The sequence below is a fragment of the Somniosus microcephalus genome, chromosome 3, assembly GCF_052327205.1.
Source record: "Somniosus microcephalus isolate GS21.2 chromosome 3, FLI_Smic_1.0, whole genome shotgun sequence".
Lineage (NCBI taxonomy): Eukaryota > Metazoa > Chordata > Chondrichthyes > Squaliformes > Somniosidae > Somniosus > Somniosus microcephalus.
In genome coordinates, this window is record NC_140989.1 from 226,577,068 (window position 1) to 226,594,945 (window position 17,878).

The 17,878-nt window shown below is 45.3% G+C and overlaps 1 protein-coding gene across 18 annotated transcripts in view; it reads right to left on the minus strand.

Annotated features, from left to right (window-relative positions):
• ralgps2 (Ral GEF with PH domain and SH3 binding motif 2) overlaps positions 1-17,878 on the minus strand; it is a 911,087-nt gene that overhangs the window by 352,007 nt on the left and 541,202 nt on the right. For 15 of the 18 annotated variants that reach the window (XR_015077609.1, XR_015077608.1, XM_085982223.1 and 12 more), the window contains one exon: positions 5,333-5,365. The exons of the other annotated variants lie outside the window; for them this stretch is intronic. Coding sequence is in view for 13 of the 15 variants with exons in the window: in XM_085982223.1 (XP_085838349.1) it covers positions 5,333-5,365 (33 nt within the window). In the remaining 2 variants the exon portion in view is untranslated. The remainder of the gene's footprint in view (positions 1-5,332; positions 5,366-17,878) is intronic. 18 annotated transcript variants of the gene reach the window in all.

The window sequence follows — 17,878 nt, forward strand, 5'->3', positions numbered from 1 at the left end:
TTTTTCCCCCCACAGTTAAACAATCTGGGCTATTACTGGATACAAGGAAATAATGCTAAACTTGTACAAGACATTGGCTGGCCACAGTTGGAGTATTGCGTCTAGTTATGTGCACTTCATTATAGGAAGGATGTTACAGCAGTGTAAAGGCCAAGGGTACAGTGAAGATACACAAGAATGAGAAACTATAGGAACAAAGGCTTGAAAAATTAGCACTTTTTTCATTGGAATGGAGGTGGTTGAGGGGGGAAATCTAAGAGATTATGAAAGGTTTTGAGAGGGTAAGGTTTCCGCTGATTAGCGAATCAGTAACGAGAGAAGATTTTTGGGTTCCCTTTTATGTTAACTGCCATTCTACTCTCATATTCTCTCTTTGCCAATCTTATTTTCATCTTCACTTCCCCTCTCAACTTATTGTATTTGGTCTGGTTCTCCCTTGAAGAATTCACCTGACATGCATCATAAACCCTCTATTTTGTTTCATCATCTTCTCTATCTCCCTTGTCATCCAAAGAGCCTTTGCTTTGGTTCGCTTACCCTTCCCCCTTGTAGGCCAAATGGATTCCTCTGTGCTGTAATTTCTGCAGTTCTGCGGATGGCTGGTGTGGGAGATGGAAAATGTCATATTGGTGCAGTTGGGCGTGCCATTCAGAGATTGAAACTAAGGCACAGAGGGCAAAGTACAGAGGGTTTCACTTTGCATTTAGCTGTGCAATATCCAATCTGGGAGCACTTGATATGGAAATAACACTCGTCACTTTCAGTAGCATGAGAATTCACAAATCAAAACAACCAAAAAAAGGTATATTTTCAATAGCACAAAATATACGGATATTTACGGTAAGCTGATATCAATATGAAAACAGAGAATCCCCATCTCTCCTTTTCTGTATTACATACAAATGTAGCTGTCATCAAAACTGGGGAGTCCACAGCAATAACGAGAAGTATACCACTATCATTTTGAGTTGCCCAATCCGTTTCCCACCCCCCACCCCCCGATAAGAAACTGTATTACTCCATGAGGGTGTCTTTCAAATAGTGCCAAGGGAACCCATTTGCACTGTGATGGGGACAGTGGCTACATCACTGGTAGAGAATCTCTTTTCCAGGTGGCTCCTGATCTAGCTGAAGAAGAATTTAGTGAAATATTTTTTACAACCTATTTGGCCAGGTGCTGTTTTCAGATGGGTTTCCCTAATGTTATGTTATCAAACAAAGCAAACAACAACCAATTACAGGAAACTTTGAGTTATCCGGAGGCAAACCGTCCGGCAAGCTGGAGTCACCGGCAAAAATCAGGAGCCGTTTTTATTCTTTTCGTTTCTTTTCTTTGCTTTTTTGAACAGTCAAGCTGTGCAAGGTCTGTAGCTAAGCAACAGCTTCAGCTACAGACGCTTGCCGACTGTTTAGAGGCTGTAAGCAACAGGGTTTGTTGATTCATACGGAGATGAAAATCTCCGTATGTTTCAACATTAGCTCTGGAGTGTACGGCAGTTTGGAGTGTACGGCAGCAGCTCGGTCCCGTCGGTGCCGGATAGCACAAAGTTTCCTGTACCTAGATTAGAACTGCGTTTGATTCAACCTATGTAAAGCATTAAGGCTCCGTGAACATCAATGGACCAGAAACTGATGTCAAAATAATGATGAGGCTTGTTGCCTCCCCATTGAAATGCAGTGAATCGCGTGAAGTTGCTGTATTTGCGTGGTAGATACGAACTAAACTTGCCACAGAAATTTAATTCTTATCTTTTCAAGCGCCCTTTCAATGACGAGATGACTTAGCTTTAAGATATCTTGAACATTGTGGAACCTTTCCAGTGACCAATGCCACAATTCCTGCTTGCTTTTCCTCCCTCCCCCAATATTGTATGATATACCAGCTCCAAACAATGGGAGAGGGTAGACAATGGTAATGCAGTAGATGTTAATTTATCTGGATTTTCAGAAGGCCTTCAATAAGGTAGCCCATAATAGACTGATGAACAAGGTCAGAGAATGCGGAGTCAGCGGACAAGCAGCAGAATGGATTGCTAGCTGGCTTCAGGACAGAAAGCAGAGAGTACGAGTAAAGGGTAGCTATTCACAGTGGCAGAAGGTGGGTAGTGGTGTTCCACAAGGATCAGTGTTGGGACCACTGCTGCTCACATTTTACATTAACGATTTAGACTTAGGAATCAAAAACACAATTTCTAAATTTGCGGATGACACCAAATTGGGGGGGGGATAGTCAATACTGAGGAGGACTGCAACAAGTTAGAGGAGAACATTAATAAACTTGCAGAATGGGCATATAATTGGCAAATGAAGTTCAACACAGATAAATGTGAGGTATTACATTTTGGTAGGAAGAATAGGGAGGTCACTTATCACTTGGAGAATGCGAGTCGAGGTGGGGTAGAGGAACAAAGAGGTACAAAAACACAAATCACTAAAAGTTGCACCACAGGTTAGCAAGGCCATAAAAAAATCAAACCAAGCACTAGGGTTTATTTCTAGAGGGATAGAATTGAAAAGTAGGGAAGTTATGCTAAACCTGTATCGAACCTTAGTTAGACCACACTTAAGAGTACTACGTACAGTTCTGGTCGCCATATTATAAAAAGGATATAGAGGCACTGGAGAGGGTGCAGAGAAGATTTACAAGGATGATACCAGAAAAGCGAGGGTATACATATCAGGAAAGGATGAACAGGCTGGGTCTCTTTTCTCTTGAAAAAAGGCTGAGGGGTGACCTCATGGAGGTCTTTAAAATTATGAAAAATTTTGATAAGAGTGGATCCAGAGAGAATGTTTCCACTTGTGGGGAAGAGCATAACTAGAAGCCATCAATATAAGATAGTCACCAAGAAATCCAATAGGGAATTCAGAAGAAACTTCTTTACCCAAAGACTGGTGAGAATGTGGAACATGCTACCACAGGGAGTGGTTGAAGCAAATAGTATAGATGCATTTAAAGGGAGGCTAGACAAGCATATGAGGGAAAAGGGAATAGAGGGTTATGCTGATAGATTTAGATAAGGAAAGATGGGAGGAGGCTCGTGTGGAGCTTAAACGCCGACATGGATTGGTTGGGCCGAATGGCCTGTTTCTGTGTCGTATATCCCATGTAATTATGTAATTACATTAAAAATAGAAATAGGAGCAGGAGTAGGCCATATGGCCACTCGAGCCTGTGCCGCCATTCAATAAGATCATGGCTGATCATCCACCTTAACTCCACTTTCCTGCCCTATCTCCATATCCCTAGATTCCTTAAGTGTCCAAAAATCTATCAATCTCTGTCTTGAATATACTCAACTTAACTCAATTACTGCCAATTAACCCCTCTGGCACTGAAAATGAACTATTACAAGTGCGTAGTCTCATTCTGGAGATTTAAAAAATGTCAAATTTACAATTTAACTTTTTTTACTTTTCCTTTCTGTCTGTCTTTCTTTTCTCTCTTAATCCAATCTTTCTTTCTCTCTTTATTTTTCTTTCTGTACCTGGTTTGACATTGAATTCACCCACTCTTCTCAGTCCTTGTGCTGTTAATTTCACAATCTTTCAATCTGACTGGTTTAGGAGCTACACAGTTGCTTGTCCTGTTCAGGCCCTGTTTCCCTCGCTGCGACTTTTATCAGCTCGCACTTTCTGCAACTTACCATGCAAAAAATTTTAAAACCTAAACGTGCAAGGGCAAATCTAACAAACAGTAGACACTGTTAGATGCCCTGCGACTGCAAATTATGACCCACTAAAGTGGGGTGGTAAATAGCGAGGCGGGAAGCCTCAGGCTACAGGACAATATAGATGGGTTGGTCAGATGGGCAGAACAGTGGCAAATGGAAGTTAACCCTGAAAAGTGGGAGGTGATGCATTTTGGACAGACTAACAAGGCAAGGGAATACACAATGAATGGTAAGACCTGAGGAAAGACAGAGGATCAGAGGGACCTTGGTGTGCATGTACATAGATCCCTGAAGGCAGCAGAACAGGTGGATAAGGTGGTTAAAAAAGCATATGGGATACTTGCCTTCATTAGCCGAGGCATAGAATATAAGAGCAGGGAGGTTATGATGGAGCTGTACAAAACGTTGGTAAGGCCACAGCTGGAGTACTGTGTGCAGTTCTGGTCGCCACACTATAGGAAGGATGTGATTGCTTTGGAGAGGGTGCAGAGGAGATTTACCAGGATGTTACCTGGGCTGGAGCGTTTCAGCTATGAAGAAAGACTGGACAGGCTGGGGTTGTTTTCCTTGGAGCAGAGAAGGCTGAGGGGGGACCTGATTGAGGTATACAAAATTATGAGGGGCATAGATAGGATAGAAAGGAACTTTTCCCCTTAGTAGAGGGGTCAATAACAAGGGGGCATAGATTCAAGGTAAGGGGCAGGAGGTTTAGAGGGAATTTGAGGGAAAACTTTTTCACCCAGAGGGTGGTTGGAATCTGGAACTCATTGCCTGAAAGGGTGGTAGAGGCAGGAACCCTCACAACATTCAAGAAGCATTTGGATGAGCACTTGAAATGCCATAGCATACAAGGCTACGGACCAAATGCTGGAAAATGAGATTAGATTAGACAGGGCTTGATGGCCGGCGCAGACGCGATGGGCCGAAGGGCCTCTTTCTGTGCTGTATAACTCTATGACTAATTTCCTGAGACAAATCAAATTCATACGTATATTAGATAAGATTTGATCTTAAGTGCTCTATCCACATGCCAAACCAAATAAGGTGGGTCTCTCACTGGAACATGAATCTCATGAACTCTGCAAGCTGACGTGCAGAAAAACAGTTTTGAAAGAAAAGGATTTATGATCACCAGAAACCATTACTTCAAATGGGTCCAAATTAAGCTGGTGAAAACAAGATTCTAATCAGACATTGGTATGGTCTATCTTCCAATGATTTGACTTTTCAGGCAACTGGAGGTGGAAAGCTGCAACAGTGGCTATGTGATGGAACTCGATTTGGTAAAGATTGCAAATAAATAAGGACAGCTGGAATCTAAGGAGCTGTGGTCGTTAACCTGGCACCAACACAAATGTGCTCCATTAACTTGTCTGGATACGAGTCACAGTGCTTCACAACCTTTCAGTATCCGTGTTGGGGAAGTTTCTGAACCCATTTTTACCATTTTCATACTTACTAAGGGCAATTCACTTCATCCAGGCTAAGGCAACAATTGTAACTTTGCATTGGTGAACAATGATATTATTTTCAGGCCTGCTGGGATTCACTATCAACCCATTTTGGTTGCTGTACTAAGAAGTCGTTCACTTTTAATTAGGGGGCAAGATGAGTTTTTCAAATAATTTTCTATATAAAAATACATGTCCTGAACTTACTTGAGCTCAGAAGAGAACGTCTGGTAACACCATCTGCAGATTTAAGTAAAAATTTTCAGCTAGGCATATCCGTAAACCAGAATTATTTGGGACATTCATTTTATACTGTCCACACTGGCAACAGAGCTGTTTGATACCATAAGTGTTGAGTTATTGGTCACACCAATCTGTGCTATCTGCTCTTGAATAAAGCTGATCAAATGGACTTGTGGACATGAAATCTTCTCTGCAGATGCATTGGTAAAAAGACACATTCCAGATTCTTATAATTCTTGGTCCTTTTCCATACACAATTGGTATCTCGCAATTTTTAAAAAATATCTTGAACATTCTGTTGTCACTGGGATTCTAGAGTTTGTTAGTCCTGGTCAGAAATGGTGTAAATAAACTCAAAATTCGGACAGATGTTCAAATTTAGTTGTTCAGTGTGATAATGAGAAAGGAAAATTAGATATTACATGGAATTTACAGCACAGAAATAGGCCATTCAGCCCAAACAGTCCATGCTGGCATTTATGCTCCACTCGAGCCTCCTCCCATCCTTCCGCATCTAATTGTATTAGAAAATAAGGTGAAATTGGAAGCTCTGCCAAACACAGAACCGAGGCCTTACTTGAAGCAAGGTTCACTGGACCCTGAAGTTCAAACTTAGTTTTGAAGTGAGCACTTTTGTCCTGAACTGAAATGTGACTATGGTGTTAGCTATACTGAGAAGGTATTTTCTCCTCTTCTCCAGTCCTTACACTCCTTTTATCTGTTTCTTTCCTCCTTATTGACAACAGAATTCAGGAACAGTGACATCAGATTTTGGAATCTAGGCCAACGTATTGTGATTCAACGAACCACAAAATCCTGCTGAGACCCTGGAAGGACAAAATGTTTTAAAATCAATACTAGCATTTGTCTTACATTCCTTTGGCTTGGAACCTGCAGTACAAAAGGTTAAATCTGTCATGCTAGAGGAAATTAAGTTGAGGAGACATGGCTCCTCAATTGATAATCTGTCCTTGCACTTTCAGGGCATTGCTGATGGAAGGCTTGGGGCTGACTCTTGGAAGTTCCTGTAGATGTGTAATTTCCACCTCTTGTTCAGAGTCTACCAGCGTCAATATAATGACTTATGTTGTTCCGACTGTGGTGGCGTCGGGCATGGCTGGTGTAATGTATGTACCTTTAAGGGGAGAACTACTTTTTACAGCTCCTGTATACTGTAGTACCGGCAGTGACCACACCTGTATATAAACCCTGAGTAGGGATCTGTATAGTTAGTTTTAGAGTAACCCTCATTCAGTAAACACCTGTTGATTGTTCCCTGCAGTCTCTTGTCTAATTATTGAAGGACACAACATCAAGATACACAGATCTAACACTGGCGACGAGCAGATTCAAACCTACCTGCAACTCTGCATCACCTCCCAGGGATTCGCTCCTGGAGAACAGTGGAAGAAGGCCGAGTCCAGAAGCACGGGCGTCGACCATGGGAAACCCCCCAGTCATCCATCGGAGATTTGAGCATCGCAGGGGAGGCTGTCGAGAGCTAGGCTTGGTTCTCCAGTCACGGTGGTCCAGCGAAACGGGCTGGCAACAGGTACTGCGCAGACCCTTCCCGGACAGCGGCGGCTAGAGCCGACCGACAACACATGAAATGGCCGAGCAGCGTCGATGGGGGAAAGAGAGAGGGTAGAGCGCACAGGGCGTAGCCGGTGTTCAGGACCGAGCGGCGTCAACGAGAGAGAGCAGAGCACAGCCGGTGTTCAAGGGCCGAGCAGTGTCAATGGGAGAGAGAGGCGTGCAGGAAAACGCGCAGAGAGCAGCCGGTGTTCAAGGGCCGAGCAGCGTCAGCGGGGAAGAAAGGAAAGCGCAGGAGACGCCATTTTAAGCCGCAGCGGGGAAGAAGGGAGAGCGCGGGAGACGCCATTTTTAGCCAGTCTAACCACACCCAGGGATGCCGAAGAGTGGCAGTGTCACAGCGTTCGACAATGAAGTCGAAGATTGGACGACATATGTCGAATGCATAGAAGTGTACTGCAAGGCGAATGAAGTGCCAGATGACATGAAAGCGCTGGTATTGTTGAATTCAATGGGTGCAAAAACGTATGGCTTACTGCGAAACCTAGTAACCCCAGAGAAGCCAGTGGAAAAGGATTTTGAAAACAGTGTCAATCCTACAGGACCACTTAGACCCCACACCGCTGCTGATAGCAGAAAGATTTAAGTTTCACAAAAGGAACCAGCATAAAGATGAAAGTAATGCTGAGTATTTAACGGAACTGCGCAAGCTATTGAAACACTGCCAGTTTGGAACGGGACTAGCAGATACTTTAAGGGACAAGTTTGTATGTGGGCTTCAAAGTGAAGGAACCCAGAAACGGCTTCTATCAGAAAAGGATCTTACGCTGGACAAGGCTTTCAGCATTGCAGTATCACACGAAGCAGCAGCACGGGGCGCGGCAGAGATACAACGGAGACCGCAAGAATATGGCACAAATGAAATGTCATACGGAACAGTAAAGTGCTTTCGCTACGGCAGAACAACACACGACCATAAGGATTGCTGGTTCTAGGACAAAGTGTGCAGACAGCGTGGAAAAGTAGGACACATAGCAAGAGTCTGCAGGTCGGGAAAGAAAACCAGCAGCAAGAAATCTCCACAGGAGAAGTACAAGAAGGTACATAAGGTGACGGAGAGTAGTTCAGACGAACAGAAAAGTGATACAGACTCCGGAAGCAAGGAGCTGGGTTGTCTGAAACTACATAATGTGATCAAAACGGAGGATCACCAAACTATCTGGGTCAGTCTCAAGATAGCAGGAGTCCAAGTGAAAATGGAATTGGACACAGGATCAGCCCTAACAGTCATAAACCGAAGGGACTACAAGCGGCTATTCTCACATATACCCTTGAGAGATACAAAGATTGTCTTGAAGACGTACACGGGGCAAAAAGTCTACCCCAAAGGAAAAATAAGGGTGAACGTTATATATAACGGCAAGGAAACACCAAAAATGGACCGATATGTATTGCCAGATGGAGGACCACCACTACTAGGACGTGAATGGATCCGGAAGATACAGCTAGATTGGCATTCCATACAAGCACTGACTGTAGATGCCAAAAAGGATGACGACGTCACACCTGGACGACTGTCAAAAATGCTAACTGACGCACAAGAAGTGTTTCAGCAGGGACTCGGAACACTAAAAGGCACAACAGCGACGATGAAAATAGAGGAAAATGCAAGCCCAAAGTTTTTTTTAAGGCCAGACCGGTACCTTGTGTGATCTGCCCAGCCGTCGAAGCAGAGCTGGAAGGTTTGGAACGTTCAGGAGTACTGTCCAAAGTGGACTGGAGCGAGTGGGCTACACCCATCGTTCCTGTAATGAAGAGGTCGTTGAGTAATACGCCTGGGGAACCAAAGAAGGTTCGCATCTGTGGGGACTTTAAGGTGACAGTGAACCCAGTCCTTCACACTGTACAATATCCGCTTCCGCGGATTGAAGATATTTTCGCCTCGCTATCTGGAGGAAAACGCTTCACTAAGATTGATCTGGCCCAGGCGTACCTGCAAATGGAGGTAGAAGAAGCCTCGAAACAGTACCTCACGATCAACACTCATAAAGGTCTCGACCAATACAACCGGCTGGTGTTCGGGGTAGCATCAGCTCCGGCTATTTGGCAAAGGGTAATGGATCAAGTCCTGCAAGGGACTCCAGGGACCCAGTGTTATTTGGACGACATCCTGGTCACGGGCGAAAATGACAGTGATCACCTCGCCAACCTGGAGCAGGTGCTCACTAGATTGAAGGAATATGGGCTACGAGCTAATCACCACAAATGCGAGTTTTTCCAGAAGCAGATCTCGTATTGTGGCCACATTATTGATAAAGAGGGGTTACATAAGTCCCCTGAAAAGATTGAGGCAGTAGTCAAGGCTCCAGCACCGGAAAATGTGTCACAACTGAGGTCGTTCCTCGGGCTGGTGAACTACTACCATAAGTTCTTGCCGAATTTGTCTACTGTACTACACCCACTGAACACCCTACTGCAAACGGGGGTACCATGGAAGTGGAATGACGAATGTAAACGAGCTTTCCAGAAGTGCAAAGGATTGATCACATCAAAAGAGGTGTTGGCTCATTTCAACCCAGCACTACCAATTCGGTTGGCGTGTGATGCATCCCCCTATGGCATTGGAGCGGTGCTGTTGCACAAATTCCCAGATGGCTCGGAGAGGCCAGTAGCCTTTGCGTCTCGGTCACTAACCTCAGTCGAGCATAACTACGCCCAGATTGACAGGGAGGCCCTCAGCCTAGTGTGGGGAGTGAAAAAGTTCAACCACTATCTGCACGGGCAGAAGTTCACCTTGCTGACTGACCACCAACCACTTGTCTCCATCTTTAATCCAAAGAAGGGCGTTCCGGTGATGACTGCGCAACGGCTACAAAGATGGTCCCTTTTTCTAGGGGCGCACCAATATGAAATCGAGTATAAGGGCACGAAACAGCATGGAAACGCTGATGGGCTATCACGCCTGCCACTGCCTACTGCGGAGGAAGCACCAGCAGTGGATCCTGTCGAAATATTTCATTCGACTATAATTGAATGCTTGCCTGTAACTAACGCTGGTATAGAGAAGGAGACCCGAAATGACCCGACACTGTCTCGGGTATATGATTTGACGGTGAAGGGATAGCCAGCACATGGCGACTCACTGTTGCCAGCATTCTCATCCAGAAGAGAACAGCTGTCAGTATGCCAGGGGACCTTGATGTGTGGATCCCGAGTGGTAATTCCACCCAAGTTAAGGGAGAGAGTGCTCAATGAGCTTCACGAAGGTCATCTGGGAGGGTTGAAAATGAAAAGCCTTGCCGGGGATCGATCAGCAAATCGAGGACCTGACAAAGAGCTGCTCAGGATGCCAGAAGGTCCAAAATGCACCACCACATGCCCCTCTACACCCATGGGAGTGGCCCTCATCTCCATGGCAACGGGTGCATATTGATTTTGCTGGTCCATTCATGGACTCAATGTTCTTAATAGCCGTGGATGCGCACTCGAAATGGCCTGAGGTGATCAAAATGTCCTCCACCACCACGGAGAAAACTATTGCAGTCCTACGGACCATTTTTGCCAGGAACGGCTTGCCAGAGCAGATTTGCTCTGATAACGGACCACAGTTTGTGTCCGAAGAGTTTCGAAGATTAATGAAAAGGAATGGGGTAAGGCATTACACATCCGCCCCATATCATCCAGCCACAAATGGATTGGCTGAGAGGTTCGTACAAACCTTTAAAAAAGCAGTAAAGGCCATGTGCGATGACGACATTCCACTGCAGCATAAGGTGGACATTTCCTGTTAGCCTACAGAAATGCGACACATGCAGTCACCAACCAGACCCCGGCCATGATGTTCTTTAACCGAAGGTTGAGATCTCGTCTGGATTTGCTCAGACCAAATGTACGAAGAGATGTTGAGAATAAGCAATTCCAGCACATCAATGAGAGGCCGACAAGGAGCTTCAATGTAGGGCAACCAGTCTTGGCCCGCGACTACCGAACAGAGAAATGGCAACCAGGAACGATATGCACACGGCAGGGGCCACTAATGTACACAGTGGATGTTAGGGAGAACATTGTGAGGTGCCATGTTGACCAGATCCTAGAGTCACAGGAACGAGTCAACCCCATGTCTCGCCCATACGTACCTGGTGATGAACCCGACATACAGGTAGCATCTACCCCAAAAACAGTAGCATCGGAAGCGGATGAACCAACTGACGACAGGGGGCCAGAATCGCCTCCGCACCAAGAGTAAGACACTAGGGAAAGGCGCTATCCAGAAAGGATCAGGAAGCCTCCCCAAAGACTGAATTTATAAATAGACTATTTTCAGTTAATGTTGCATGTTAAAAGTGTTAATTGTAATTAGTTTGATATTTAGTTGTTAAATAAGTGTTATGGTACTGTTAATCTAAAAGGGGAGGAATTGTAATGTATGTACCTTTAAGGGGAGAACTACTTTTTACAGCTCCTGTATACTGTAGTACCGGCAGTGACCACACCTGTATATAAACCCTGAGTAGGGATCTGTACAGTTAGTTTTAGAGTAACCCTCATTCAGTAAACACCTGTTGATTGTTCCCTACAGTCTCTTGTCTAATTATTGAAGGACACAACATCAAGATACACGGATCTAACAGCTGGTGCTGGTACAGTTACCAAGCCTAGACATGGTGGAACACTAGTTAGTATTTCCACTTTGAGATGGCATCAACTGATGATTTAGCCAAAGTAATTTTTACTCTGGGTGCAGAATTCGGAGGTTGAATAATTCAAGCTTAATGTTTATGATTGGCACCTTTGTTTGAGATTGTACATAACAAAAGTGCATCTTGTGTCCATCAGTGGGAAGAATCTATGACAAGATGCACAGACGTTGAAACTGCTATCAACTGAAATCCGGTATGCTTCTCTGTTGGCTTAGCCTTGTCCTATGTAGCACTGAGCGATACAAACCAGGTTCTGTACCCTGTCAGTATTGAGTTAGCGCTCAGATAAGGACCAACTGGGGTATTATAAATGAATCACAGAAATTTACTGCACAGAAAGGCCATTCGTCCCATCATGTCTGTGCCGGCTGTAAAAGAGCAATCCAGCCTCGGCCCACTTTCCAGCTCTTGGTCTGTATCCTGGCAGGTTACAGCACGTAAAATGCATATCCAAGTACTTTTTAAATGCAATGAGGATTTCTGCCTCTACCACCCTTTCAGGCAGTGAGTTCCAGACCCTCACCACCCTCGGGGTGAAAAGATTTCTCAACTCCACTCTAATCCTTCTACCAATTACTTTAAATCTATGGCCCCTGTTTATTGACCTCTCTGCTAAGGGAAATAAGTCCTTCCTATCCACTTTATCTAGGCCCCTCATAATTTTACACACCTCAGTTAAATCTCCCCTCAGCCTCCTCTGTTCCAAAGAAAATAAACCCATCCTACTCAATCTTTCCTTATAGCTAAAATTGGCCAGTTCTGGCAACAGCCTCATAAATTTCCTCTGTACCCTCTCTTGTGCAATCACATCTTTCCTGTAATGTGGTGACCAAAACTCTATGTAGTGCTCTAGCTGTGGCTTAACTAGTGTTTTCTACAGTTCTAACATAACCTCCCTGCTCTTATATTCTATGCCTCAGTTAATAAAGGAAAGTATCCCGTATGCCTTCTTAACCACCTTATCTACCTGTCCTGCTACCTTCAGGGGTCTGTGAACATGCACGCCAAGGTCCCTCTGTTCCTCTACACTTCTCAGTATCCTACCATTTATTGTGTATTCCCTTGCTTTGTTAGCCCTCCCCAAGTGCATTACCGGACACTTCTCCAGATTGAATTCCATTTGCCGCTTTTCTGCCCACCTGACCAGACCATTGATATCTTCCTGCAGTTCCTCACTATTAACCACACAGCCAATTTTTGTATCATCTGCAAGCATCTTAATCATGCCCCCGACATTGAAGTCTAAAGCATTGATATATACCACAAAAGCAAGGGACCCAGCACTTAGCCCTGCGGAACCCCACTGGAAATGGTCTCCCAATCACAAAAACACCAGTTGACCATTACCCTTTGCCTCCTGCCAGTGAGCCAATTTTGGATCCAACTTCCAACTTTCCCTTGGATCACAAGGGATTTTACATTTCTGGCCAGTCTGCCATGTGGGTCATTGCTAAAATCCATGTAGACTACATCATCAAATGTGCTGCCCTCATTGATTCTCCTCGTTATCTCCTCAAAAAATTCAATCAAGTTCATCAGACACGATCTTCCCTTAACAAATCCATGCTGACTGTGCTTGATTAATCCCTGCCTTTCCAAATGATGATTTATACTGTCCCTCAGAATTTTTTCCAATAATTTGCCCATCACCGAGGTTAGGCTGACTGACCTGTAATTACTCGGTCTATCCCTTTCTCCCTTTTTAAACAATAGTACCACATTAGCAGTCCTCCGGCACTACGCCTGTAGTCAAAAAGAATTGGAAAATGATGGTCAGAGCCTCTGCTATTTTCCTCCTTGCTTCTCGGAACAGCCTGGGATACATTTCATCTGAGCCTGGCAATTAATCTACTTTCAAAGATGCTAAACCCCTTAATATATCCTCTCTCACTATGTTTATCTCATCTAATATTTCACACTCTTCCTCTTTAACTACAATGTCTGCATCATCCCTCTTGTGAAGACAAACGCAAAGTATTCATTAAAAACCATACCCATGTCTTCCACCTCCACATGCAAGTTACCTTTTTGGTCTCTAATAGGCCCTGCTCTTTCATTAGTTATTCCCTTGCTTTTTATGTATTTGTCTTTTTGAGTTACCAGTGCCAATGGAACCATAAAGCAGCATGACTCAACTCCTTCAAGAGAAAATTGGAAAGGGAAAAATAAAGTCTTATGAAAAAATACTTTTGCAAAATTAGATTAAGCACAGCATGAACTAAATGCGAAGGACACGACCGCTGCCAACGAACCAGAAGCGTTCTGCGCATGCATGCTTCCGGTTCGTCACAGGAGCAGGCCCGTTAAATTTTTTTTTTTTTTTTTTTTTTTAAAAAGCCGGGAAAGGAGCGGGCTCGTTTAAAAAAGCCGGGAGGGGAGCGGGCTCGTTTTTTTAAAAAGCAGAAACATCACGCTTCCGGCTGTTGGAGTGCACAGTACACTTCTGCGCAGCTTCCAGTTCGTTGGCAGCAGTCACTCAGAAATGTGAAATATGGTCATCTACAAACATTCCTCATGCACGGACGGTGCTGAAAACTGCTAATAATAAGCACCGTACGTTTCCAATACAATGCACATTGGGAACGCTAGCATAGTGGCAATGTCACTGGGCTAGTAATCCAGAGGCCTGGACTAATGATCCAGAGACATGAGTTCAAATCCCACCACGGCAGCTGCGGAATTTAAGTTCAGTTAATTAAATAAATAAAAAGCTAGTATCAGTAATGGTAACCATGAAACTATTGGATTTTCGTAAAAACCCATCTGGTTCACTAATGGAAGGAAATCTGCTGTCCTTACCTGGTCTGGCCTTTATGACACTCTTAACTGCCCTCTGAAATGGTAACAAACCGCTACGAAAACCTCGGCACTGGCTACGGATACGGCACACCCAGCCCAGTCAACCCCTCCTCACCATCATCTGGGGACTTGTGCCAAAATTGGGAGAGCTGTCAAGCAACAGCCTGACATAGTCATACTCACAGAATCATACCTTTCAGCCTGGGTATGTTTGTCCCACTGGCAGGATAGGCCCACCAGGGGTGGCGGCACAATGGTATACAGTCGGGAAGGAGTGGCCCTGGTAGTCCTAACATTGACTCTGGATCCCATGAAGTCCCATGGCTTCAGGTCAAGCATGGGCAAGGAAACCTCCTGCTGATTACCACCTACTGCCTGACCTCAGCTGATGAATCAGTACTCCTCCATGTTGAACACCACTTGGAAGCAGCACAGAGTAGCAAGGGCATAGGATGGACTCTGGGTGGGGGGACTTCAATGCCCATCACTAAGAGTGGCTCAGTAGCACTGACCAAGCTGGCTGAGTCCTGAAAGACATAGCTGCCATTCTGGGCCTGCCACAGGTGGCGAGAGGATCAATATGGGAGAAAAACCTACTTGACCTCGTCCTCACCTGTCACAGATGCATCTGTCCATGACAGCAGTGACCACCGCACAGTCATTGTGGAGATAAAGTCCCGCCTTCACACTGAGGACACCCTCAGGAACTCCTGCAGTGTTGTGTGGTACTACCACCGTGCTAAATGGGATAGATTCAGAACAGATCTAGCAGCTCAAAACTGGGCATCCATGTGGCGCTGTGGGCCATCAGCAGCAGCAGAATTGTATTCCACCACAATCTGTAACCTCATGGCCCAGCATATCCCTCACTCTACCATTACCATCAAGCCAGGGGACTAACCCTGGTTCAATAAGGAGTGTAGAAGAGCATGCCAGGAGCAGCACCAGGCGTACTTAAAAATGAGGTGTCAACCTGGGGAAGCTGCAACACAGGACTACATGCATGCTAAAAAAGCGGAAGCAGCATGCTATAGACAGGGCTAAGCAATCCCACAATCAACGGATCAGTCAAAGTTCTGCAGTCCTGCCACATCCAGTCGTGAATGGTGGTGGACCATTAAACAACTCATGGGAGGAGGTGGCTCCATAAATATCCCCATCCTCAATGATGGTGGAGCACAGAAAGTGAGAGCAAAAGACAAGGCTGAAGCGTTTGCAACCATTTTCAGCCAGAAGTGCAGAGCGGATGATCCATATTGGCCTACTCCTGAGGTCCCCACCATCACAGAAGCCAGTCTTCAGCCAATTCAATTCACTCCACGTGATATCAAGAAACGGCTGAGCGCACTGGATACGGAAAAGGCTATGGGCCCCGACAACATTCCGGCTATCATGCTGAAGACTTGTGCTCCAGAACTAGCCGCGTCTCTGGCCAAGCTGTTCAAGTACAGCTACAACACTGGCATCTATCCGACAATGTGGAAAACTGCCCAGGTATGTCCTAGCCACAAAAAGCAGGACAAATCCAATCCGGCAAATGACCGCCCCATCAGTCTACTCTCAATCATCAGCAAAGTGATGGAAGGTGTCATTGACAGTGCTATCAAGCAGCACTTACTCACCAATGACCTGCTCACTGATGCCCAGTTTGGGTTCCGCCAAGACCACTTGGCTCCCGACCTCATTACAGCCTTGGTCCAAACATGGACAAAGGAACTAAATTCCAGAGGTGAGGTGAGAGTGACTGCCCTTGACATCAAGGCAGCATTTGACCGAGTGTGGCATCAAGGAGCCCTAGTAAAACTGAAGTCACTGGGAATCAGGGGGAAAATGCTCCACTGGTTGGAGTCATAACTATCACAAAGGAAGATGGTTGTGGTTGAAGGTCAATCATCACAACCCCAGGACATCCCTGCAGGATGTTCCTGAGGGCAGTGTCCTAGGCCCAACCATCTTCAGTTGCTTCATCAATGACCTTCCCTCCAACATAAGGTCAGAAATGGGGATGCTCGCTGATGACTGCACAGTGTTCAGCGCCATTCACAATTCCTCAGATAAGGAAGCAGTCCATGCCTGCATGCAACAAGACCTGGACGACGTTCAGGCTTGGGCTGATAAGTGGCAGGTAACATTCGCGCCACAGAAGTGCCAAGCAATGACCATCTCCAACAAGCGAGTCTAACCACTGCCCCTTGACATTCAATGGCATTACCATCGCCGAATCCCCCACCATCAACATCCTGGGGGTCACCATTGACCAGAAACTTAACTGGACCAGCCATATAAATACTGTGGCAACAAGAGCAGGTCAGAGGCTAGGTATTCTGTGGCAGGTGTCTCGCCTCCCGACTCACCAGAGCCTTTCCACCATCTACAAGGCACAAGTAAGGAGTGTGGTGGAATACTCTCCACTTGCCTGGATGAGTACAGCTCCAACAACACAAGAAGCTCGATACCATCCAGGACAAAGCAGCCCACTTCATTGGCATGTCATCCACCACCTTAAACATTCACTCCCTCCACCACCGGCATACCGTGGCTGCAGTGTGTACTATCTACAAGATGCACTGCAGCAACTCGCCAAGGCTTCTTCGGCAGCACCTCCCAAACCCGTGACCTCTTCCACCTAGAAGGACAAGGGCAGCAGGCGCATGGGAACACCACCACCTACAAGTTTCCCTCCATGTCACACACGATCCTGACTTAGAAGTATGTCGCTGATCCTTCATCGTCACCGGGTCAAAATCCTGGAACTCCCTACCTAACAGCACCGTGGGAGTACCTTCACCACACGGACTGCAGCAGTTCAAGGCGGCGGCTCACCACCACCTTCTCAAGGGCAATTAGCGATGGGCAATAAATGTTGGCCTTGCCAGCGACGTCCACATCCCATAAAAAAAACTAATTAAAAACACCCAAAAAACATACATACAGTATATAGTGAAAGTTGATGGCCACAGCATGCTGCCAAACTCTTAATGGAACAGGCCCAGTAATTTTTCCCACTTCGGATGATAACCGATTCATTTGTACATATGAACATGTATTTCGTCTGTGAGAAGAAATCTGTTATGGTTAGAACTTAATTAATTCAGTGTTTGATGGTAGACTGCCTCCAAATATGTTTGGTAAAACTCTGCTAAAATGTTTTGAGAGATTGATAGGGCATGTTAATATTCAGACACACAATACAGCTATGGTTCCCAGAACACCCATTTTTGACAGGGATGCAAAAAACAATGAGAGGAAATTACTTGTTGGGTTAGTTGAGAATTAAAGGCATTGTTATTGAAGCAGTCATAATCCTGTACTTGTTCACAAGATAGTTTATCCAAGTAAGGGATGTCAGTGCCGAGTAGTAAAACGCACATTTGCAATATGTACACGTAGTGTTGGCATTGCCCAGAGTGCTCCGAGATAAAGTGTAGCATTGACTAGATGTAGCTCTCTTCACTCTACCTTAACCATGTGCCGAATC